The sequence below is a fragment of the Rhea americana genome, unplaced genomic scaffold (genome assembly GCF_003343005.1).
Source record: "Rhea americana isolate MKP2758 unplaced genomic scaffold, rheAme1 scaffold_31, whole genome shotgun sequence".
Taxonomy (NCBI): Eukaryota; Metazoa; Chordata; class Aves; order Rheiformes; family Rheidae; genus Rhea; species Rhea americana.
This window is the reverse complement of record NW_028186435.1, coordinates 6,948,030-6,972,406: the sequence shown is the minus strand read 5'-3', so window position 1 is coordinate 6,972,406 and position 24,377 is coordinate 6,948,030. Positions and strand designations below refer to the sequence as shown.

Genomic DNA, 24,377 nt, shown 5'->3' with positions numbered 1-24,377 from the left:
GCTTAGCAGAGATCCACTTTTGTAATATTTAACGATTTCTTTATCAGCTACAGCCTGTTTCACTTTTTTTAAATTAGTTGTTTACTGCAAACCCTTTAGAACCATGTCCATGTCAGACAGACCCTTTTTTATGTCTGCATAATCAATTTCTGCTAGCCATACCATATCTTTAGGTACAATTTCAAAATCTCAGAGGCTTTATATAATGCTGTCAGTCACCTGTAAATTTTAGAGTTGTCAGCAGCATTACAGAGACATAACCAACTGGAACTCACTGCACAGTTATGCTGGATACCCAAGGCATCACTGACAGCAGTGAGAAGGGGAGTAACAGGTAGGAGAGGCAGACAATGTAACATTGTATTTCTTCATTCCCAAGTTTTTCAACCATTAATTTTTCATTCTTCTGCCTTGAGAATACCATTACAAAAGAAAAAAAGCAAATTCTGTATAATGCAAGCATTCAACTGATCAYAAAGAATCTTGTTGTATTGCTGTTCTAGGTTGCCACACATTGTGGGAGTACTTACAATCTTCCACATCGCTGATGTCTCCCTACTTRAGCTTGTTTTCCTCTTGTGAGCAATCAGAAAGGAAGATAATCTTGGGTAGCTCATTCTGTCAATTGATGAAAATAAGTGGTGAAATGCCTTTGATAGCTAAATATTCTCTTTTCTAGAAGTGAGATTCCGGTGAGGAGAAAGCTTTTGAACTAGATCCAGAAAAGGGAGTTAAACACCTAAAACTGACATTGCAATAGTTAAGAATCCCATCTTAATCTATTTATAGATAAGTGCTGAAAAACATGATCAGTAACTATTAAGTGGGGAGCCTTTCACAGTCAGTAGATATAATAAAACASTGGTCTGCTTTAAATCTGGCTGTTGTTCAGAACTACAGAGGTTTATTTTTGACCTACAACCCAGCATCTTGTTTTCAAGGCAAGTTCTTAAACAAATTTTAAAGGAATTGATGAAGCATTCATCTGGATGCATGAGATCTCAGTTTAATTTCCTCCTTTAGTTGAGGCATTCAAACCACATCTTTTGCCTCACACTAAAGTATCCTTRTAATAGGGGCACTTGCTAAAGAATCCTTGGATGGGAGTTGTTGAACGTAAATCACCAGCGAACTGTTGTCACCCCAAAGTAGTCAATTATTGTTGTGTCCAGTCATCATCAAAAGCCACTAGCAACCTACATACATTCACCCCAATTAAACGTTTGTATCAAGTATGTGTGTTCATATACAAAATGAATATTAAATGCAGACCTTGATTAAAGTGATCCTTCAGATTCACCAAAGAGTGAGAATTTTACCCCTTGCTGGGGCAAGCAGCCAGGTACTGACCTTGACATTTGAACCAAAAAATAAACGTATGCATCTACAAGAAAATAAAACACGATATGTTTCAGTAAAGAAGAGTGGCACAACTGCCTCACAGATTAAGTAAATGCAACATTTCCCTGTGACACCAATCTGTCTTGTCCAGCTTAGGATGTTCAGGGAGAGATTGGCTCTAAAAGCTGGCATGGCCCACAAAGAGGAGGTTTATTTCCAATAAGTGCACCTTCAGGTGTAATACATACAGAAACCAGAATCCTGGTGGTCATGTTTGACAACAGGCCGTGTTCTTTGGGGGGTAAGCTCCCCCCCCCAATTCTTAAAGGTACATATAATTAACATGGTTTCTCATTTAACAGGACTGTCTGTTTTGGGAGTTGTATGCAAATTCTTCTGTTTGCCTTTTACTTTGACCTGGTTTGCATGAAGAGTAACTAGAAGACTATTCAGGAGTGTGGCAAAAATAGTAACTGTGCCACTGAGAAGCTGTAACAAATACCTAATCCCCCTGCATGTTCTTGATGAGCCCTGAGAGGAAATAGGAGTGTGCCTCCACTGAAGCTGCACTGGCCGGGTGGAACTGGAACCTAGGGCTTGGCAGAAGAAAAGTCTATGGTGGTCAGTGATCAGCTAGGGCTTCCGGCATGCAGCAAGACTTAGAGAAGTAAGCTTGCGTGTAGAGGCTCACTACTGAGTTTTGGGTGGTCAAGAATTAGAAAGTGTTTATTAAAAGTTTGTACCGAAAAAGCTTATTCATTGTTATCTCAGCCAAAAAGAGGGAGCAAGATTCTTGTTTTCTAGTAGCCAGAGCATTCCTTGGAGAGTGTTATTTATGATTTTTATCTGCTTCATATATGGCAGACAGCTGTTTACAGGCACCTTCTGAGGGTGACAGCTACTCAGGGCAATATTTTCATGGGAATCAACCTGAATCACCTCCAGCAGGGGAACTCAGTCTATCTTACGTGTTCTGAGTAATTGCTCTGCTTGCTAGTCTTTCATGTCATCGTGTGAGCACTACCTCCTTTAGCTGTATGCTTATGAAAAAAAGTGACAGCTACTTCCACATTTTAGAAGGAGCCTGGTTGTGTATCACRTAAGGAGAGTGCACTGAGGGTGGATACTGAGTTGAACTCCTGAAGGATTGCAGATGGCCAAATGCCTCATCTCTAAAAAAGAAATGCAGTGCAGAGATTTATGACCATGCACGTAGCACAATAGCACTGAAAGAACTCATGCAGAGCCAGATACATTGAGGACTCAAAACATAGTAAGTTTGACTGAACATACTGAAAAGATTTCCGGTTTTCAAACGCAGACTTAAAATTACTTCCCCTTTTACCTTCAATAGGTATTATTTTTAAGTTCAGTCAAGTATTTTTAATGAAATATGMTTTCAATGAAAATATGCTTAGCAATGTTCAAAACAAAAGATATTAATCATTGTAATAAGAAGCAGATGCTTATTTTTATTCCCTTTTCATCCCAATCGAACTCTTGCCTTTTACTAATATGACAATTTCAAAATCAAAGTGATCTTTTAACGTTTTAAGAATGACTTTTGGGGAGTAGAGTTTCCCAGTTTCTTGATAAACAGTACATATGTCCTCTGTAAATACTCTAGTCCAGCATTTTTCATTAGCAACAGAGCTTGTGAYGGCCTGCACCTCAGCGGGTTTCTGCCACCTGGTGGATACATAGAGTCATTAGCTCARTACTTCTAATTTCCACTAATTCCTAGTAACCAATATTCTGAATAACTAAGCCAGTACTTTTACAGAGGTTGTGTTTAAGAAAATATGAGCTCCGTTGAAGCTTTACGTAGGAAAAAAACCCCACATTTTTACATTTGGACACTGAGTTACAAATCTCCTTCTCTTTTACACTTTACACATTTTATCGGAAGGCTCCTAGCAACGATACTGATGAATATTTGACCGATGCAGGTATAGAAAAATGAACAGGCTAATTACATCATCTACTTTTTGTTACATATCAATATACGCACCAAATGTACCATCCTCTGTTCTGACAGTTGCACTGATTCAGACCATAACCACAATTTTAGTGCAGTTTAGAAGTGACACAGAAAGACAGAGCTGAAATGAAGTGGCATTATCTTGTGTGACAGGACAAAGTGAAAAGAAATGCTCTATAGCACATTATGGCTGCTTGAAATTCAGCAGGTCATTCCTTGCTGGAGTCGAGTGTTGAACACAGACCAAGCTTGCTCACGAAGGCGTGGTGGTCATGACTGATAAGGGTTTGGATGACTCATCAAATCATCATTCTGCCGAGTAACAAGCATGTTGATTATTTTTAACTCATGATATACGTGTTTTTTCAGAATTTCTTTTAAACTGTACACAATTCATGTAAGGCAGAATCAGAACCTGAAATTTATTTTGTTTAGTACTCCTTCCTCTATATTTTTGAAATTCAAGACAGGTTGCAGTGAAGGAATAGTCCAATCATCTTGAAATGTTTGGCAAGTAGTTTCTTGAAGATCAGAGCTCTACAACCAACAAAAGTTTGTCGTCGATTTGTGTCATGTGGCTTACTGTGAGTACTGGATAAAAGCTGGCTAGGTATTTTAAAAGTCTCTCTCCTATTTCAGATTTCTGGTGTTTAATAATGCATGAGCTCATCAGCCTTTCGAAGGCTGCAATCGAAGCAGTTAGCTTGGGTCTCTCCGCACAAGGCCACCTTCCTTATCTTTTCAACCTCTGCTCTCTGACAAGCTTCAGAGCGGCACGCAGGCAGTGTTACTGCCTAAGTCTTGTTTCTGGTAGGCAACCAGTCAAAAAAAAATGTACTGGGGTTTTAGTATGTTGCAGAAACATCAATGAAAGGCAAGGAGGGGGGTGCCTTCCAAAAAAAAAAATCATACAAGCACACACCGTCTTCTTGCGGCGGAGGGGGGTTAATCCTTTGGAGGAGCAAAGAGAATTTGTCTGTGCAGTAAACTGAGAGAGAGCTGTCTCACTGCTTTCTGCTTATCAAGCATTTGATACTTGTTTTGTATCATCTTACTAAAGGATTATGTGCCTTCCTGTTGCTGCATAATGACTTGACCTCTATTTGATGCTGCATAAAAACAGGAGCCAGTATTTCAGGTCAGAACATTCCAGAATGAGATTTTTTTTTTTATGGAACAAATTATGATTGTGTTAAGGATTAAACAATCTTTCAAGAATGCTTCTATCACGACAGGTACGGTAACGCCCGTTTTTCAGATCTGAAACTCACCCCAGTGAAATACAGAATGGACGATGTACTGTGGAGCATGTTAACACAGGAGGGACACGTCCAAAGTCATACAGGGAAACAATGGGAAAAGCTAAGAAAAGAAGGCAAACCTAATAATCTTACATCAGGGCATGATCATCTCCCTAGACGTACTCTTTGGAAGATAAAGATGTATCTAAAAATGAGAAAATGTAAGAAGCTGAATTCTGTGCCTGTCAATGAGGTTATATGCATGAAACTGCAAGTTTATGTGTTAGTATGCAGAATATCCCACTATCCAATGTCAGGCAGATTATGGCGGCAGAAATGATAATGTTCAATAAAAGGGAGGTGGAGTTACTTTCAGTCAAGCTTTTGAGATCTTTTTTTAAGAAGAAAGCAAACAACTGAAATACAACAACGGAGGAAGCTCTGAACAACTTTGTATTTAAGCAGGTACATTTTCCTTTTTATTTCAAAAGAAGTTTATGGTTGAAAAATGGTACGTACTAAGCAACCATGTTATACACATAGATAAAACATAAAATAACAAAACCTTACTGAATGAGCACTACTGTTTCTTATACTTTATACGGATTACAATCTAAGATAGTTAAAAACCCTCAAGGATTAATGTACTCTCAAGCTAAAYTAGGCACAAAGTTTAGCCTGTAACTAGTTCTGCAAGCATCTCACTGAGATTTCACTGATATGAAGTACTACAACTGATCAAAAACATATGCTGACTTTTTAAATTTTTAAAATTTTATCAGTACTATGTGCTGAAATAGTACAAATGTTTACAACACTCCACCTTTGTTAAAAAAGCACATACAGTAGGGACTATAAAGTAAAATCAAAGAGCTAAACAAGAAATTATCTCTTTATTTTGGGCTCAGAATTAATATGAAATAAATCTATGACTTTGCTTCATGGACATATTTAAAGTTTAATAAGTCTTACAAATGTAGAGGAAAAACAGAAAGATATTTTTAACGAATATTAGCTACATAACAGTATCTTATTAGCGTGGAGACCAGCTGATGTGTGCCCCAAATCAAAATAACTCTCTCAGTTTTATTTATAGGAAGTAAGATACAGTGTGAGACTGCAGAAAGAAAGAAAGAAAGAAAGAAAGAAAGAAAGAAAGAAAGAAAAAGAAATCCATGTGATTTGCTGCAAGGTTTTGACTTATGTAAGGTTTTAGCTTAAGAAGAACTACTAATTTACAAGAAATAAGAGCAAGTCTGTGTAGACCATAATAAAATCTTATCTCACTGAAAACATAGGGATCTTCTAAATATACATACTAGAAAAATGTTTGATTAAAATATCAGATTTTTTTAAATTTTCCATTAGCAAAATGTATTGCTGAAAGTTATCCTTTTTTGCTTGTTTGAAACAAAATCCATGATGATTGCCACAGAACTACAAGGAATTGCACACTTTCTAAGGATACATTTTTACTGCTTCATACAGGAATTGCCTAAAGGTAAAAATAAACATCTTAGAGTCTTAATGCTGTTTTTGACTAGCAGAAACATAAAAGGGAATGCACTGAAGCAAGATAACAAAATGTATCATGCAGTATTTTGGCTTAACGTATTCAGTGTTTCAAGCCAGTGATGTAACTGGAGCATGGGGGGGGGGTTAATCCATTACATTCACATTATATGATTTAGAATCAAAACTGTAAGTGAAGGCAAACTGTGTGGAAACTTGAAAAATACTGGGATGCCTAACAAAAGCGTGCCAGATGTGTTATTGTTTCTAGCATGCAGAGCTACTGCTTGAAGGCCTATCACAGCAGTATGAACTACTGCTACTTCTAGTTCTTTACATTACTGCTTTGTTTATGCTGGCTGTGGTCTGATCACGGTCAGCAAATATTGTATGGCATTAGGAAGTTAACCCACAATCTCTGCAGGTTCAGTGACCAACTTAGATCCATCCCATGCTGTCTTGAACTGTTCAGGAACCGGAAATTCTTTCTGGTAAGAAACAAAAGCAGCAATGATGGTTAGATAAACACTGGATACCTTATGAAAACAAGTGGAATACTGTTAGTGCTACATGACTGACACAGCATTGATAGCTCAGACATGCCAGGATTACAGAGAGGCCTTCTTCATTACCCTAGGCAACTATTTTACAATGCCACACAGGAAAGAGCTGTATTGCTCCCCAGTACCAAATAACCTCGGTATAGTACTACTTTATAATAATCCCTCTCACACCATTATTTGGAATAACTAAATAAATATACCTCATGTCAGAAATCACTTCAGACTCCACTAGTGACAGTAGAAAGGTTTTGAACATGGAAACCTAGTGAGACTAATCATTTTAGGCAGGAAAGCGATATTTTAATACAGAAGGAGAAAAGAAAAACCCAATTTATCATTTAAAGTATCATACACTTTAAAAGATACAGCATTCCTTGCGGAATACATAAAATGAAGCAGAACTTTGCAGAAAGTACCCCTCTATTCAGTGTACTTGGTAAAAGGAAGGGAGGTGTTGCTCAGTCCTTGCTGTGGTTCCAGGAAACAAAAAGTGGAGAGAGAGACTTTTCTTTCAGACCTAAATAGGATATCTTGATAGCCAACAGTTTCAGAAGTGACTGGTGATATGGGGGGGGAGRCTCATGAAAGGGACCTGTTTTTTTCAGAAGCAGGTGAATATGCACTCATTGAAAATCATTCCTTTCTTAGTTATTTGAAGCTGAGTATCCAGTAGTCACTTTTGGGAGTGAGGAGCATGCTAATTCTGTTTTTATATATTTTCTTTTATAAAACCTAAATCCCTTTACCATWAAAAAAAATCAGTCCAAGAGAATTATGAAAAATTTAAGGTCTTACTGAGGCCCTTTATGCAATTTCAACACTGCTTTGTTTAGGGAAACAACTGAAAGTATGTTCTACCTATATGATACCTTGCTACTGTGTGAAGTGACAGAGTATGACTCTACTAGAGATGCTGGTGGGCCTAGTATGGAAACCTTATTAGAACAGAATAGGAACCTTTGTTTCAGGAAATGCATACCTGTTGTTCAAATGACTTTTAAGGATTATGTTTGAAAAATAATAGGAATATCCACAGCTTTAGAAAAAACAAGTATATAATGCTGTATTATTTGATTTGTAGTACTTTAAATTAGCTTTAGCATTATCATTTTAAGGCATGAGTGCTCTTATGTGTGAAGTGAGTTTCTTTGGGAGATTATGTTTAAACATAGATTTTTAAAAGAATAGTAACTAAATTGACGGTAGATGAAGCTATTATCTATCAAAATAAAAAGAAACAAAGTCATTTCTACTCTTTGAATTTACTTTGTGCTCCTGGAAAAAAGTTCTTCCTGCTGAATTACTGGTACATAGAAACTCATAGCTGAACTATTGGTACACAGAGATTAAATCGTTTCAAATCATGTTTTGGTGATGTAATGTGTGTGGTATGTAAGTTCTTACTTCCCTAGCARTTTAAATGCTAACAGCTACCATGGCTAGTGGAGTAGAGTAAGGAAATCTTTAAAAATATCTCACTCACATAATCACCATCTTGGGGGATGAGGATGTTCATTTCAGATGACTTGGCACTCACAATCGCACAGTCTAACGATTCCTCACTGAGGTAGATGTGGCAGCCTTCTGTTTTGTTAATAGAAATGGTTGGCACTTTTCCCATCACCTGCAGAATAAAATATACTTAATATCAAATCTTAAAATGTAAATGAAGATAGTGTTAATAAAATCCTTATGGCCTGGCAGGTCTAATTTTGGTCACCAACATCTGATCTGTATGTCAGCTGCCTGCGTGATGCTTTTATTTGAGACAGAGGCTACACATTTGTTAGATGCTGTGAAAGTTCTTGGTGGTGTTAACAAACATCTCTCAACAACAGCAAACTTCCAGTTGTGAAATTGTCAGCTTTTAAGATATGGTTTGGCTAAAGTTCTTCCCCCATTCTGTCTAACTTCAGTGGTAGGTTCTTGCTGATATTTAAGCAGCGTTCACCTTGTTTACCAGTGAGACTGCAGGAAATCAGACACCTCAGCTCCAACCCACTAAGGGCAAAGCAATAATCCCAGCATATAGCGCTACTCTACGAGTGTTTTGTAATATGTTCTGAAGACGTGAGAGTTCTTCAAGGTAGGAAAGGAGGTTTTTTAATGCCGTTCAGGCAAGCTTCTGCTTTTTACCAAGACCAATTTAATTACAACACTAAAGGTATTTTGTATGTCACTTTAAAAGCAAGCACAAGATTTACTTGAGGGGAGAACGGGAAATACCTTCTGTTGTTTACAATTCTACAGATTAAAAGATTTTTACAGGACTAACTAGCCGACTCATTGTTTGTCAGTAAAAATTCCTTCTTCTCCTCCTGCCCTCCATAGCAAAAAACAGGGACAGCAGTACACTCTGAACAATGTATCAAAAAGGACAGAGGTTATTTTGAGCTGTAAAATGGCAATAGCATGTGATAGGTACTTGCTAACAGAAAGGAGTGTCTGTCATGATTCAAGTTAAGTTCAGCTTCAGTTCCTTAACAGAATTACAGCAAACAAAAACCAAATGATCTACCCTCCTGCATCCTACCCTGATCTGGGTAATGGATCAGTGCATCTTAAACTGATCTTTTTTTTTCCTTAATGGGATCTCATCCAATAGAGGGCAGGAGGAGGGTGTGTTTACAGCAGATGTTTAGTAAGAAAAAAGAAAATACCACTGGGACAAAGGAAAGCCAAGTAGTATTGCACTAAAGTAACTATTTTTAACAAAATCTCTAGGGTGAATTTACTGAAATGTGTTGCATTAACATACTATGTTTTTGCAATTTACAGGCTCAGGTCTTCAAAATACAGAGAAAATAGAGGTGCTAAGCCCTTGGCATGCTCAAGCCCTATGAAAGCTGCCTGACTGAAGCAGCTTATAGCCAGACTCTCTTTTTAAGTGGAACTCCACTTAGCTCAATGGCACAGAAGCCTTATGCAATATTCATTGAACCTGCTTAATCAAAAGAATTTTGATTCTTAGAAAAGATATTTCCTCTTTATTTGAATATTAACAAGTTATGCCTTTGCTGTTCATTATGTATGAATTTTTCAGCTTTCATGAATAGTTACAGTGGTAATGATAAAAATCATCTAATTATTTAAAAAAAACTCACCCAAGAAAATGGAATTTTTTCTGTAACTGCCTGTGTTATAAGACATGTGGTGATTATGAATAAAACTGCTTGTTACTTTTCAGAAGATGATGCATAGTTGATAGTAATGTTACTCACTTGTACAATGTTCAAAATACAAAACAAAAAAAAATTGCTATTAATCCCTGTGGTGACTGTGACCAGTATTACTCAAGCATGGAGGAAGGCTGTCTGTATTTAATGTCATTCAGTGGGCACAACCTTCTAAGCAGAAGACCTCACCTTGCTTTAAGACTGGCATTTTGATATAATTTAATTCACAYTGTATTTCTTTTCACTTAAAATAATACATCTCAAAATCCTTACTTGCGATTAGATCATATATGTTGGACACAACCCAGTATTAAAGCATGTATAGCTAGACCTCTTTAGGATAGAATAAAAAAGTGTTATAAATGCCAGGCAGAATCTGACTATATTTTGAACAAGGAAACTCTCCCCCTCCCCCAAAAGGCCATGTACAGATTAAGAATATGYATATTTTCATTGCAGCAGAACCACAAAAGAAGATGATCACTGATGAAGCTTTTGCTCACTGGTGCTCAAAGACAAAACCAGTAGAGGCTCATGGCCCTTTCTTTTCTAGGCAAGTGATGAGGCTATTTATTCATGGAATATGTCATGTTGCTGACAGCGGAAATTTTCAAAATCCCAGCACCTACTTTCCCTTCATGTCATTTAGTTATCATTTGACAGTCTACTTCAACATTTCCAGGAAGAAAATAAGAAGAAACAACCAGCTTCTGGGCTTAGGAATTAATTAGCTAACTGCCAGGATTTGTTCCATGAAACACTGTTCAACTTTCAAGTGCTAGGAGCTGTTTACCAAGAAAGCAAGGAAATTTGGACCAGAAGTAATAGTTCGCTTTGTGTAAGATCTATATCTGCTTCACTGGAATCAGTGAAGGGGCTGTTTCCCAARGGAGGTTTGTTCAGTGATGCTCAATGGTTTTCATAACTACTTTCTAAATACTTCAGCAGACTTTACTGCATTTAAAGATGTATTTGGATGCATCAGTCTCTTATTTTTGGTGTGCTCATGTAATTTTTTAATAGCCTGCTGTAGCTACATGTTGGGCTTTTTCTTTCTGCTTTTTTCCTTTGTGGTTCTCTGTCTTTCACATAGATTAATTTACCTGAATCTGAATATCCCTTGAATTGATCACTTCCACGATTCCCACAACGTTGTCAAACACAAGGCCAAACTTTTTACAGTTGTCTAAAATAAAGACAATCATAAATAAGAACAAAAGAAAATATATGCMCATGCACGCCTGCTACATTAACTAGTAAAATTCCCAATCTTACAGCAAATAGCTAAACAACTTTATTCATGTGATCAATCCATTAAAGTGAATGGAACTATTCAGATGCATTACAAAGAACAGAAGTGAGTCTTTTCAAGACTAGCACTTAAAGCCAAGATAAGCTGTCCACTCACCAATAGTAATTGAATTGATTTTTCCTTTTATCTGAAGTGTAGATTTGTTACACTTAAAAATGTAGGCCACTTGCTTGAGTTCAGTGTTGGTAATGACCAGGTCATTCTTATCCTCTTGATATTCCTGTTTGAAGAGAAAGTTTGTTTAATTGGTTGTAGAATCATAGATTCAGTAAGGTTGGAAGGCACCTCTGCAGATCATCTAGTCCAGCCCCCCTGCTCAAGCAGGGTCACCTARAGCATGTTAGACAGGGTTGCWTCCAGGYGGGCCTTGAAKATCTCCAGAGAAGGAGACTCCACAACCTCTCTGGGCAACCTGTGCCAGTGCTCCRTCACTCTCACAGGGAAGAAATTCCCCCTCACGGTCAGGCRGAACTTCCTGTGCTTCAATTTCTGCCCAYTGCCTCTCGTCCTGTCACATGGGACRACTGAAAAGAGTTTGTCCCCRTCCCCTTGACACCCTMCCTTCAGGTGCTTGTACACATTGATAAGATCCCCCCTCAGTCTTGTCTTTAACTAGCCATCAATCAGGCAGATGGTGGTACAACTTATCTTCAAGTCATTGCATCTTCAACTACAAGAGAATAAAATTCTTCCTGTGGCTTAAAAATCTAATCTGATTGGTGATCGGATGTTGCAGCTAATTCAGCCTTAGGTGATACATGTATATACTTCAGAGTTGCAAAATTGAAGACCATAGCATAGACCAGGACAAAAAAAAAAACAAAAAAGAAAACAAAAAAACACCATTAATTGGGAGCAAATACATTATGCACACAACTATTTAAAACTGCACTAGCAAAACTGTCACTTGGCTCCCATGGAATTTAGAACAAGTACCCTGAGGAACAGAACAAGTTATTGCTCCCATAAATGTTATATAATGCTCTGTATAGTGCATTAGGGATACATGTGGGCATCACCAAATACAGTAAGGGGTCAGAGGGAAAGAAATTTCCTTGCATTATGAAGCATGAAGGTACCTTTATACCCCACTGATGTCAAGGACAGGTGAAGGATCCATAAGAGATATTCTAGGTGCTATAATCCTAATGGARCAGAGAATAGGCAAATTTTGACTGCATCTTGCACAAACTCTACTCCACAATAATGATTGTTTGTTTAAACTCATGGATGAATAAACTGCATATTTTTTCCTCCCTCTTTTTCCTCCCTCCCTTGACTGTTGGTTAACCAATTGGTTTAAGTAATTGGTTTAACCAATGACTTATCCCTCACATAGGTATATCCTTCATGGCATATGCCTACATATATTAATCCCCAAACTTTAAACAAATGTTATCTTCTCCCCCTCTAGACTGAGAAAAAGCAAACACTTGTTTGCTACATTGAAGTACGCGAGAGGTATTTGTGTGGAATTGGTGATGAAAAAAAATCCGTCCAGTTCCATTGGCTAACAGAGATGGAGAAAGTGCACAGTGGTARTAATGTTATCTCACTCATAAGAGTGGYCTGCAAGAAGAGATTTTAATTGGACTTCTCCACTGGATTTGCTTCTGGAGGATTGTCTGGCTCTGTCAAGAATTGATATCTTGGTTCTGACTTTCTGAAGTTCAAGTGAATTAGTATACAATTCTCTGAGACAAATGAATTAACTTTAGAACCTATGGAATAGTAGCTGCTAAACTGCAGCAACGTACAGTAATGCAAAATTACTCCATCTTAGCTGCAATCTTGATTTGTTGTATCTTGCTCATGGACAACCTTTTGCAAGATGTTCAGTGCTCAAGCTGGTTTGTAACATGCAGGGTACAACCMCAAGGAGTGACTGGAACTCACCACTCTCCATTTCTTTCCCTCTAGCTCTAAGACAGGGGCATGGCTCTGCTGAGGGGAACTCTTGGGAGAGGTGGGACTTGGAGTATGACTTTTTGTGGGAGAAGGAACGGRTGGACCTTGGGCACGTAGGCTGGGGTTCTTGTAAGTCTTCTGGTCATCAGAGACATGTCGAAGCCCTAAAAAAGAGGGTCTTAATGAAAAAGAGTCTCTTTTCCAGTCCTAACAATGTTCTTATTAAACAAGAAAGATAATATCTAATCCACTTGTAATAGATTTATCAAAAATTTACATTTTTTACTTCATCAAGATTTGCCTCGGTAACCACCTAGAGGGTAACTGCCTATGTATTTTTAACAGTTCATACAAAACCTCTTTTGTTGCAGATAGGTGATCCTAGTATCTTTACCAGGAAATGCAGCAATGTCTTTTAATTGCTCTCTGTTTGTAGGGAGCTCTGAGATCTTGCTATAACATATTGCTCCATGGAAACTACTTTTCCACTGATTTCATCCCTCCACCCATAAAAATGAGGTACTATGTCTAATTTATGACAGTATTTCATCTAGCCCACAGCATTAAAGTCAGATATATCAACCGTATGCATTTAAACTCATAACCATCCACCTTAATTTCAGTTGTCTCATCTTAATGTAAAAAGCTTAATTATTGTACTCCACACTGGTATGTCAGCTGTGCCTCTTCACCTAATACATAGCACATTTTGACACAGGTTTGTACACTGAGTGTGAATCAGAAAGGGGAGTAAATTCTGACTGCAATTACAACTTAGAGGTTCACGTGCCACTGGGTGTTGAAGGTGTCTAGCTTGGATGCCTTAAAATTACATGAAGGCCTCTAAACAAATCGTATGAATTTCAGTAWTGCTAAACATATTTGGGTACTTTTGTTTCTAAAGTTGTTTTGGTATTCAGTCTCATTCATCAGAMTCAATGCATGCTTCAGAAAGAACTGAGTTGCCTGAACTTAAAAATGTTGGTGGAATTTGGATTGGTACACTTAGCAGCTGCGGTTGTAGTTTGATTAAAGGATAACAATTTGATTTCTTTTATCCTGACCTTTGGTAATTGCCTCTCCCTGGTTAAGCTGTGCAAACAGGGCTGAGCGAGATGGAGTTCCTTCATCCTTCGTGGTTTCTGTATCAAAGATTGGGGGAGGTCCAGGTGGTGGCGGCGGTGTTGGTGGGGAAAGGCATGGCCCAGTGGTTAGAATGGACCGCATAGACATGAGCGATGCAACAGGACCCTGTATGAGATAGATGGAAATTACTTTAAATACAGATTTTCAAGGAACATTGTATTATGATAACTCTTTGTCTGTGAATGCTGTGAGTTAAGACTCTGGGCAGCCACAGGCTCAGAAGAACTGTTGGCACCATAATCACAGTTACACTATTAACTCTTTTCTATATCAAAAAAAAACAAGGCTGGAAAGGGTGAGAGTCCATACCACAACTTCCCTGCAGAACTATTCCACCTAAAAGATTTCTATCAGATGCTTGTCAAGACTGTTCTTATAAATCTTTAATAGTAAAGATCACATAATTTATTCTAGTATTTATCATATGTGAAAGGGAAAATGTCTTTTTTTTCCAATATACTAAATAGTTAACCACAGCATAATGTGCATTCAGAAACATACAAAAAATATTTCAATCTAACACAAATAACTGGGAGGGACATGGACTGTCATGTATACATATACAACATGTTAAATTTTATGTGGAATGTAAAATGCTGTTTTTCAGAATGTACAAGCAATCTGCAAAGATTCAAATTGTAGCAGAGTGCAAGATCAGTGATTCAGGTCATTCATTTTTGAAATACATTCTTTTTTTCTTTGAGCTCTAGTTCACTTCCTAAAATTCTTCTTTTTTTCCAACTGCAGGAGATCACAGCACACAAACTATGAGCGCCTTGCTAAAGTAATCCAGTTTGCATAATCAAAAGTACATGTTTTGCTCCAAATTATGATGCTCATGTTTTATAGAACAAACAGAAAATATTAATTGTGATCTGATTAAGATTTCATGCATCCCACAAATAGAAAAGATAGAAAGAATCTGGGAAATCGAGAATCACTTTTTCTGCCTTGCCACTGAGTGTCACTCTGACTCCAAGCATTGCTCATCTGGCCAGCACTCCTCTGCAGCAGAGCAGAGACTGTATTTTAAGAGAACTATTGTGAAAAATCAGAATGGTTCTGATGAATTTAGTCTTACAGGGGTTGTGCATTGCGATAATACRTATTTATTAGGTGGGCACGATGGAAAAATGCCAGGGACGCAAGGAAGCAGAGCTTCTCTAACTGGCTACCTTTGTTAAGAGATATAGCTGGTTAAAAACGCATCCCTGGTAATCAGCACCAGAAACTGATACCATTTTGCTAGACTCRGAGGATATTTTCTGCCCTTTACAACACCACCCCTTCTGCTTTCCACTAGAGGTGAAATGCCAAAGTATCCATATGGTTCAGACATCTCATAAGAGTGAAAATGGTAGGTATTTTTTAAAGAGCAGTAGTAAAATAGTTGTGGCCTATGATGCCAGACTGACAAGGGGAAAGGACCYGAGGYGTACACACTGTCTTTCTACTTTTCAGACAYACTTTAAGAAAAAGGGCACACTTGAGTAAGTAACTGCATTCAAACCTCTTTGTCAGTATGCCCCTAAGTAAAGCAGCACAGAAAGAGTTGACATCTTACTATCAAATAATTATAAAATTAGTTGACATCTTATTGTACATCCTTCTCACATGAGCCGTCAGCGTACAGGTACTGTTGCATTTGAGGGAGCCGTCTACAGAATACTTAGTGATAACGTGACATTAAAACTACACTGCACAAAACAGACTCTGGAAGAATCACTGCTACTCAGGTGATAAATTAAACTAATATAGCGGCACTGTTTGTTTCTGAAAGGATACAATATCTCTTAAGGCAATGAGCTCTCTTCCATGCTATTAAATCTTTTAGATCAAATGTAAACAAATGAGAAGAATGGATTGTCGTGTATTGTCAAGATATACCAGAACTAGATCCTGATGTGGACAGCTCTGAGAGACATTTCATTGCTACGTGGAGGCATCTAATGCTGAGCTGTTCCACATACATACTTAATAGGTAATTACATTATTTTAGTCTACGGGCAACTTCTCCACTGGGCCCCCAACTTATCCTGTTTGCCTTCCTGCCTCTGCTATTGCCAGTAACGTTACCTGCAGCAGAGCCAGCACAACTGTGAAGTAGCATAGTCAAAAGGATTAATGTAAGTGGATTTAGTGGCACAATCAGCTGTTGCTGCCTGAGGCACAATAGACATCTTTCCTATCTGTTGCTTGCAACCATAGCAACTGAATCCACTATGTCCTGGTTATCCAGAATTATGAGCACTGCATTTGCAGTTTTTTTAAAAAAATACTCAGATATCCTGAAATGGTACTCTCTGTTCACACTGTAGAATTGTGTATGCTTTATGGGAGGAGTGGTTTATAATTTGTGATTTCAGATAAAAAATTGGGCATCTGATTTCCCAAACATACCTTATTGCTTCCATCTGCATAAATACACTGCTGTGATATTCCAGAAACTTGTACGTTTGACTTACTGTTTGAGGAGTAATTGTCACCTAGAATCAGAAGCAGTGGATGTTATTTTGGAATTAACACCAATTAAATTCTGTAAAGGCTGCAAAGATGCTTTACAGAAAACAGATACAGGAGTTAGCTGGATATCCTGCACACACTGCGGGATGATGGGTCACTGAGCCAGTCTCTTTGCTTGAACTGTCAAAGTGGGGGTCATCACAGATGTAGTAGACTCCAGATTCAAATACTGAATCTGAGCTGAGTTATGTGTCAAAAGAAGGGTTTCCCAAACAGGAACAGCAGTATGTGAATGTGTATGTAAGCAAGGTGAAGGCAAAACTCAGAGGGATTTAATTGTGGAAGTGGATGATCCTCCTTCCAGGACTTTGAAAAAACTACCTTGTGAAAGTACAGACAAAATGTAGGGATTTAAAATACATCAATCACCTTTGGACGTTGTTCTGTATGACTGCAGAATGTCTTCTTTGCTTTTTAAGAAAGGGAAGAGATGGAAAAGGGTTTAGGCAGCTGGAAGCATCTTTACCTTCTAGAGCAGTACTCAGTGATGAGTATCTATGTCTAGACAGAAACCTCAGACCTTGATCTGAGGAGTGAAGACATTCTAGTTTTTTTAATGGAGAAGAGTAGGAAGCAAAAAAATCCCTTTCACTCATGCAGCCCATCTGCCTCCTCTTTTCTTACAAGCTTGCTCCAAAATTCAATAAAGTCAACGGCTATCTCCACTGAGCTCAGAAGACTTTGACTTAGGTCCAACAGCTACAGGAGATGTCACAAGCTCTTGGGAGATACCTGGGGTTCAATCAGCCTCCTTTTTTCTCTCAATTTTGTGGGATCATTCACAGAAATAAGAAATGGAATGAACCTTCACTGGAGACTTTCCTCCTGCATGACAAATTCTTTTCTACTCTATGACCTGAGTTACGGTTACACATTTTAATGGAACATCATGGCGTTTTCAATTATGTCTGAACAGTTATGGCTAGGATCTGAAAATCTGTTCCATTCTGGAAACTTCAATTCATTTCAGTCATAAATTAGGCCATGCAAAATCTGAAGGCAAATCCAAGGAGAAGAGGTTGCTAAAATACAGGCCAGGACCAACAGCTCTACTGCGGGGCTCCCATCTTACAGCAGAGAGGCAGCCAAGGGGGAAATCCCAGTTGAAACATAACAGCAAGGAAAAGACAGACAAGTCTCGCTGATCAGGATGAACACAAAGATAGGCTGCAAAGAGAGGTCCTGCTTCATCTCTGGCGTTTGTCTTCTTCTCGTGCCTGACTGAAATCAAACAAATATTCAAATGATGTGAAATTCTTCATGGGAAGAGTGGCTCAGGGAAACTCCACCACGGGGACAGAAAGCACAAACATGGACTGCAAGCGCAGAAAACGCTGTGCACTTACTGCATTCTCCGCATGCCAGGGAGATGGGATCTGTGCTGCACCCAGACAGGCTAGTCTAAAGAGCAGTTTTAATATCAGACTAGATAAGTGACTCTAACAACTTTCTTTTTTGATTAGTTTTGACCCCTATTGATACACAGACCTGCATGTTATCAACCTAAGTCACTGGCAATTGGTTTGCTTTTCTCTGTCACCTTTCACAGACCACTTAGACCCTCAGGGTCTAGAATATTTCTGAACTTAAATTGTTCTGCTATCTGGCAACACTAGTGTATAGTCCTATCCAATTTCAGCTAAAGTGCCCTTCACAGTGTCCATTCATTTCTTTTCTGTATAAGGTGGTGTTCATGAGAGCTGTTGGAAATAGAAAAAATGGCATGCTATATGCCCACAAAAAGTTCATCTTTTGTAAAGCAGCAGCTGCTTACCAGCTTTGCTATTTGCAAACAACTCTTTAGATTAACTTTGAGCAGATGTTAACAACAGCGTATCTTTACACAAAGAGTATTAAGAGCCATTTGGACTAGCAAAGGCGGTTATTTGCAAGCCCCCTTTCTTTCTCCTTCATTTCAGCTGTTTGCCTTGGTAACAGCTGCCGTTCTCAGTGCTTTGGTGTCTTTAGACAGCCAGGCAAGTTATGTTGATGGCCAATTTTTTCTCGTTCATGTGCTAGGGTGGTCATTTTCCATCATTCAGATGAACCCCCTGTAAGAAATATCAGGGGAATGGATAGCTTTAGCCCCGCTTACGAAAATGTAACACAAAAACAAGCCATTACCTTTAAACCTGCTAGCTTTGTACAGCAGTGAATTTGCTGTGGTTTAGAGCTTGTTCCTGGGGCTCTCTGAAATATTGGGGGGGGGGAAATGTGATGTCCTGAGTGATGTCCCACCAAGAATATGAGATGTAGGCCCTACTCCCATGTAGTAACAGCTCTGTAGGAGAAGGAACATTCCAGAAATTTCCTCTTGGGGAAAAACTTTGTCTTCAGCCTCCTACTAAGACAGGCTCTGAGTGGGGTGACAGAAACTCATCAGAGTTTGCTCCTTGCTGGACAGCCCAGAGCCGTCTCCACAGCCAAGGACTCCTGCTTAGCAGCTGCCTGAGTGACAGTGTCCAAAGCTGCTCATGGGGCTGCATATGAAAATGAGAATAATCATAATAGGGGAGAGTTTGCAGGACTTCAATACAACCTCAAAGTATGTTTTATTTCTACATTTATCTCCTAGAACTAGCAGAAGAGTGAGGTAGTCATCTCTCTCTCCTTGCTGGCCACCTAGCCGGCTCACCACGAGAAAGAGATGACTGTGTTGAGGCAGCTGGCTGGTTAAAATTCATCTATGATTAATATCATTTAAATCACTTGAATTTGCAGTAGCAATGAGTGAAGCACTCTGCTTCTAGGAAGCTGGGCCTTGCTTACAGCACTGCTCTCCTGAAGGTTCCCCTGGAGCACAGTGCAGCAGCCGGTCTTGTTAGCCAGACAAAACGCTGTCAATGCCTAACACAAGCGCTCGGGATGCCACACTGGCAGTAATTACTGGTGGCCATATGCAACTTGAGATGTTAGTTATGGCTTCTTTAGGTCTAAACCCAGCTACTGAAAGACAGAGAGAGAATTTCTTTTTATGTCTCATCACAGGTGCTACTATTTCCTGAGCTGTTCTTGCTGACAAATTTCTGGGTTAATCTTCCATATCATATTATTATATTTGTAGTATCATTGCACCAAGGAGCCCTAGTCAGGGGCCAGGACCCACAAAGGGCAAAATTCAGGAAGGTTCATCCCTCTGTCACTGGTTCCCAGTGGCACTTGAGCAGAGTTGAAGTGGAACCCCACAATCTTACTACACTASTGTGTTGCTATCTGGAGGTAGGGAGGAGGGTGAGGACCTCGTGTGCCAGGCCCTGAACAAACACCCACCATGTTTCTCTATCTTTATCCAGTTTTGACTGGCACAGCAAAGCACAGAAACTGAGTGGGGGGACGGGACACAGTTCTTACGGTGGAAACCTTCTACAAAGCATTTAAATGGACTCCTACCTCTTGTAGCTGTAATGATTGCTTTTACTGAGGAAAGGTAGATTATAAACTTCTATATAATGCACATAAATAAATTATATATGTGTATAATATATGGTATTCATTTTATTAGTAATTCATATTCAAATATAAGTATCTATTTGCAGCCGAGGCAACAGGTGGCTTGAACGTAGGCATAAAATCCCTTCCTTAATTTATTGAAAAGCCTCCTTTTCAAGACAGCAGATAAACAGGAATCCTAATGGGGACTTTACATTCTCCTCATAAAAAAGATATCCACTGTTCTCCCCCACTTTGTTGTAATCCTAGTTTCACGCCTAAAGTGATTACAGCATTCTATATTGTTCTTTCCGTACATATGCACACCCAAAGACAAGAATCATGAAGCTCCAAATATCATGTATCAGCCTATGGGAACAGGTGGACTGTGACTCAGGGGCACAAAGCTCTTGTTAAGGTGTTTCTCGTGTAAAAGTAGCTTAGCACAACAGTCCTATTACCTACTGTATTTTAAGCCACCTGTTTGCAATAGGTTTTGCTGCCCTGAGAYAGGCACTTTGCTAGATGAAACAGCTGACATGCATGGCCTCTAATCTTTGTGAGTTTAAGTACAAAACAACAAAAACCAGCCCAGCYTCTCTTTCTTCTTGCTACTGGTTCTCAGCAGAATTAGTTATCATCTGCTGAGTTTGCACACTTTGAGGCACTTTTCAATACACTTCTGTTTTTTATCACCTGCTCAGGATTTAAAATGGTTCTTACACCTTCACAATTAYCAAATCAAGATTGTTTTACAAAGCCAAGGACTTCTAAATTGTTTGGCAATTGTATGTTGTTGTTGTTGTCAATAAATAATTTGTTCCAACATGCATATTAGATTATTTTCTATTTAGATACAACTTCAGTTAAAAAGATGATAAATACCTTCTGCAATTTATTAAGTTTTAATAGATGTGCTTTTCTCCTTTCTTTACAGTTTATGTATTTTCAGTTTTCTCTTTCCTTTYCCTTTCCCCTTCCCCTTTCCACTGGAAGTTGGTTGCATTATGTTACAGGTCAGGTTCTGTGTGACAGCGACCATCAAACAAGCCTCTCCCAGGTTCTGCCTTAACATGTTTGGATGGTGTTTGGCCACTGACGCTGAAAGRACACTGCTGACCTCCAGCAAAGACAAGTATTTTTGGAATGAGTGGGTAAAACTACTTCCTTTCAAAGGGAGTTGGATGTAACTGAGGCACTCACCACCAGAGGCGAGTGATTGCAGGATTATGAGGATATGCTCCGAGCTGTGTGGCAGTTTTATAGGACGCTTTCCAAATAGGATGATGCTTTAAGGGATTTTTTTTCAAATCTTTCTGATGGCCASGTTCTAGACTGACACTGTACCAAAAGCTGAACATTGGCTATTCTCTGGGAAAGAAACATTGAAGTTTAAAGGATGCAAGTTTTTCAACAAAAATGTATAAGGAAAGGGGAAAGAGAAAAGGGGAAAGAGGGAAGAGAAGGGAAAGGGCCAAAAAGGGAAAGGGACAACGTTGACTCAGAAAAATTAAGAGCTCTGAAAAAGGTCTACATCTTATACAAACATTTAAATCAGTATATGCTGTCTTTACTTCTATCTGAAYAAGACCATTGGGATTGCACAGCTATGGCTTTGTATGCAATTTGGCTGTAATATTTTAACCTTTAGCTTCAGTGAAGTGCTTCAGATGATGGCTTCTTGATTAAATGGGTCAAACTAAACATAGCAGAGAAGAGGATGACAAGAGGCTTTGCCTTGCATGTAAGGATGACAAGAGGCTTTTGCTTGCAGAAGTTGGTCTTTTGCAACTTRTTCACTTCAACATGTAGAGAGATGATATATTACAGGAAAATTCTGATAGTATAGGAGAGGGACATGGCTACTTTATAAGAAAATGTATGAAGATGATTATTTTACACAAGAATGAAATGATCAGTGTCAATACCGAGACTAGCAGAATCACACTCAATCAAGCTCATGCATGAATTCCAGTGGGACTTCTCAGGGGTTCTGAGCTATTGGTGGCTTTCATCAAAGAAGCCTGTGTAGATTTTCAACTTTTAAAGAGCATTTTTAGAATACTATATGGTGAGTTATAAAGTATTTTTTTAAATGATATATCAGGAAAAAAGACCTGAAGATATAATATTGACTTCAGTGGGAGTAGGATATAAATAAATCTCAACTGCTTGTAAAGATGCAAACTTCCTCCTATGAATTTGCTTTGATTTGTAAATAGAGAGAAAACATTATCTGTAACTTGAGTGAAATTCAGTATTAAACYAAACACTGTAATGAAATTCACCTCTATTTTATGAATCATAGAATCATAGATTCAGTAAGGTTGGAASGCACCTCTGCAGATCATCTAGTCCAACCTCCCCGCTCAGCAGGGTCACCTAGAGCATGTTAGGGTTGCATCCAGGCGGGCCTTGAAGATCTCCAGAGAAGGAGACTCCACAACCTCTCTGGRCAACCTGTGCCAGTGCTCCGTCACTCTCACAGGGAAGAAATTCCCCCTCACATTCAGGTGGAACTTCCTGTGCTTCAATTTCTGCCCGTTGCCTCTTGTCCTGTCACATGGGACAACTGAAAAGAGTTTGTCCCCATCCCCTTGACACCCTCCCTTCAGGYACTTATACACATTGRTAAGATCCCCCCTCAGTCTTCTCTTCCCCAGGCTAAAGAGGCCCAGCTCTCGCAGCTGTTCCTCATAGGGCAGATGCTCCAACTCTCTGATCATCCTCACAGCCCGACGCTGGACTCTCTGCAGATGCTCCATGTCTCTCTTGTACTGGGGAGCCCAGAACTGGACACAGTACTCGAGATGAAGCCTCCCCAGGGCTGAGTRGAGGTGCAGGATCACCTCCCTCGACCTGCTGGCAACACTCTTCCTAATGCACCCCAGGAGACCATTGGCCTTCTTGGCCACAACAGCACATTGCTGGCTCATGGTCAACCTGTCRTCCACCAGCACTCCCAGGTCCTTCTCTGCAGAGCTGCTCTCCAGCAGGTCAGCCCCCAGCCTGTACTGGTGCCTAGGGCTATTCCTCCCTAGGTGCAGGACCCTGCACTTGCTCTTGTTGAACCTCCTGAGGTTCCTCTCYGCCCAGCTCTCCAGCCTGTCCAGGTCTCTCTGAATGGCAGCACAGCCCTCTGGTGTATCAGCCRCTCCTCCSRGCTTGGTATCATCAGCAAACTTGCTGAGGAGGCACTCCATCCCCTCATCCAGGTCATTGATGAAAAAGTTGATGAATATTTCTTCAGATCCTGCTGACAAATTATGACCCAAATGACTACTGTACACAAAGAACAAAAAATTTACTGCAGCTCCACCTGCAACTGAGAGGAGTGTTTAGGACAATAATCCTCGAGCAGACTTTGTTTCTTAAGACTTATTTTATGTACAGGAAACTACAGCAAGCTGTTATTATTGCCAATTATTTTATTGCTGAAAAGTTAACCTGTAGAAACAGGGRAAATTCCCCTTCCCCTAGCTTACTCATGCAATCCTGGTAGCAAACTAACTTTTATGAGGCTTCCTTGTGAGCTTATATTACAGCTGTTCAGTTCTTTGCACCATCAAAAAAAGAGAGAAAAAAAAAAACATGGAGGAAAAAAAGAGCCATGCTTCAATAGACTCCATTTTCAGCTGAAAAGAAAATAAAAGAAAAGAAAAAGGGACACTTGCTGTTTATCAGTGACAACTGAAAAAGGCAGGTTACTGCTACAGCTGTGGATTTCACGAAATTGCAGAAATTGTTACAAACTAGTACGAATTAGTACATGTGTAAAATGCGATATTGGACAGTTAAAACATTTCTTCGTAATAACAGCTTTTTAACAAAACTCACTGATATCTGAGAATGTAAAATCTGGTAGCAAATTAAAACTTGCAAATCTCCATGAGGTTGGTACTTGCTGTGGTTCCCATCACCCAGACAGCGAGCTGCTACTGACCGCAGGCAATACGTGTGGCAGAAGGACGCTCATACTTTACAGTCAAGATAATGAACTCCAAACCACACTTTTAAGGAAATGACTGTAGATCCCTCTGACTTCTGCTGACAGGCATGTTGTCTGTGACACATGCACATGCTCATTRATGTCAGTGAAAACCAAGACTTCGGATCGTGATAAAAGTCCACAGCGGCAGCACTTTGTTCTCTGGGACAATCCTGCTCACAAACACGCACACTTTAAATACGTGGATTTCTTCTGTGGACAAAATACCGACAAATGCCCTAACTGTATCCATGATG

The 24,377-nt window shown here is 39.2% G+C and overlaps 1 protein-coding gene across 1 annotated transcript in view; it reads right to left on the bottom strand.

Moving 5' to 3' along the window:
* Positions 1–4,998: 4,998 nt before the first annotated feature.
* The window catches only part of CAP2 (cyclase associated actin cytoskeleton regulatory protein 2), a 57,850-nt gene continuing 38,471 nt past the window's right edge, over positions 4,999–24,377 (bottom strand). The window contains exons 7-12 of the mRNA XM_085310072.1: positions 14,099–14,285; positions 13,023–13,198; positions 11,223–11,346; positions 10,918–11,000; positions 8,122–8,262; positions 4,999–6,563 (exon numbers count right to left, since the gene is read on the bottom strand). Of these exons, the coding sequence (XP_085166198.1) occupies positions 6,480–6,563; positions 8,122–8,262; positions 10,918–11,000; positions 11,223–11,346; positions 13,023–13,198; positions 14,099–14,285 (795 nt within the window). The 3' untranslated portion in view covers positions 4,999–6,479. The remainder of the gene's footprint in view (positions 6,564–8,121; positions 8,263–10,917; positions 11,001–11,222; positions 11,347–13,022; positions 13,199–14,098; positions 14,286–24,377) is intronic.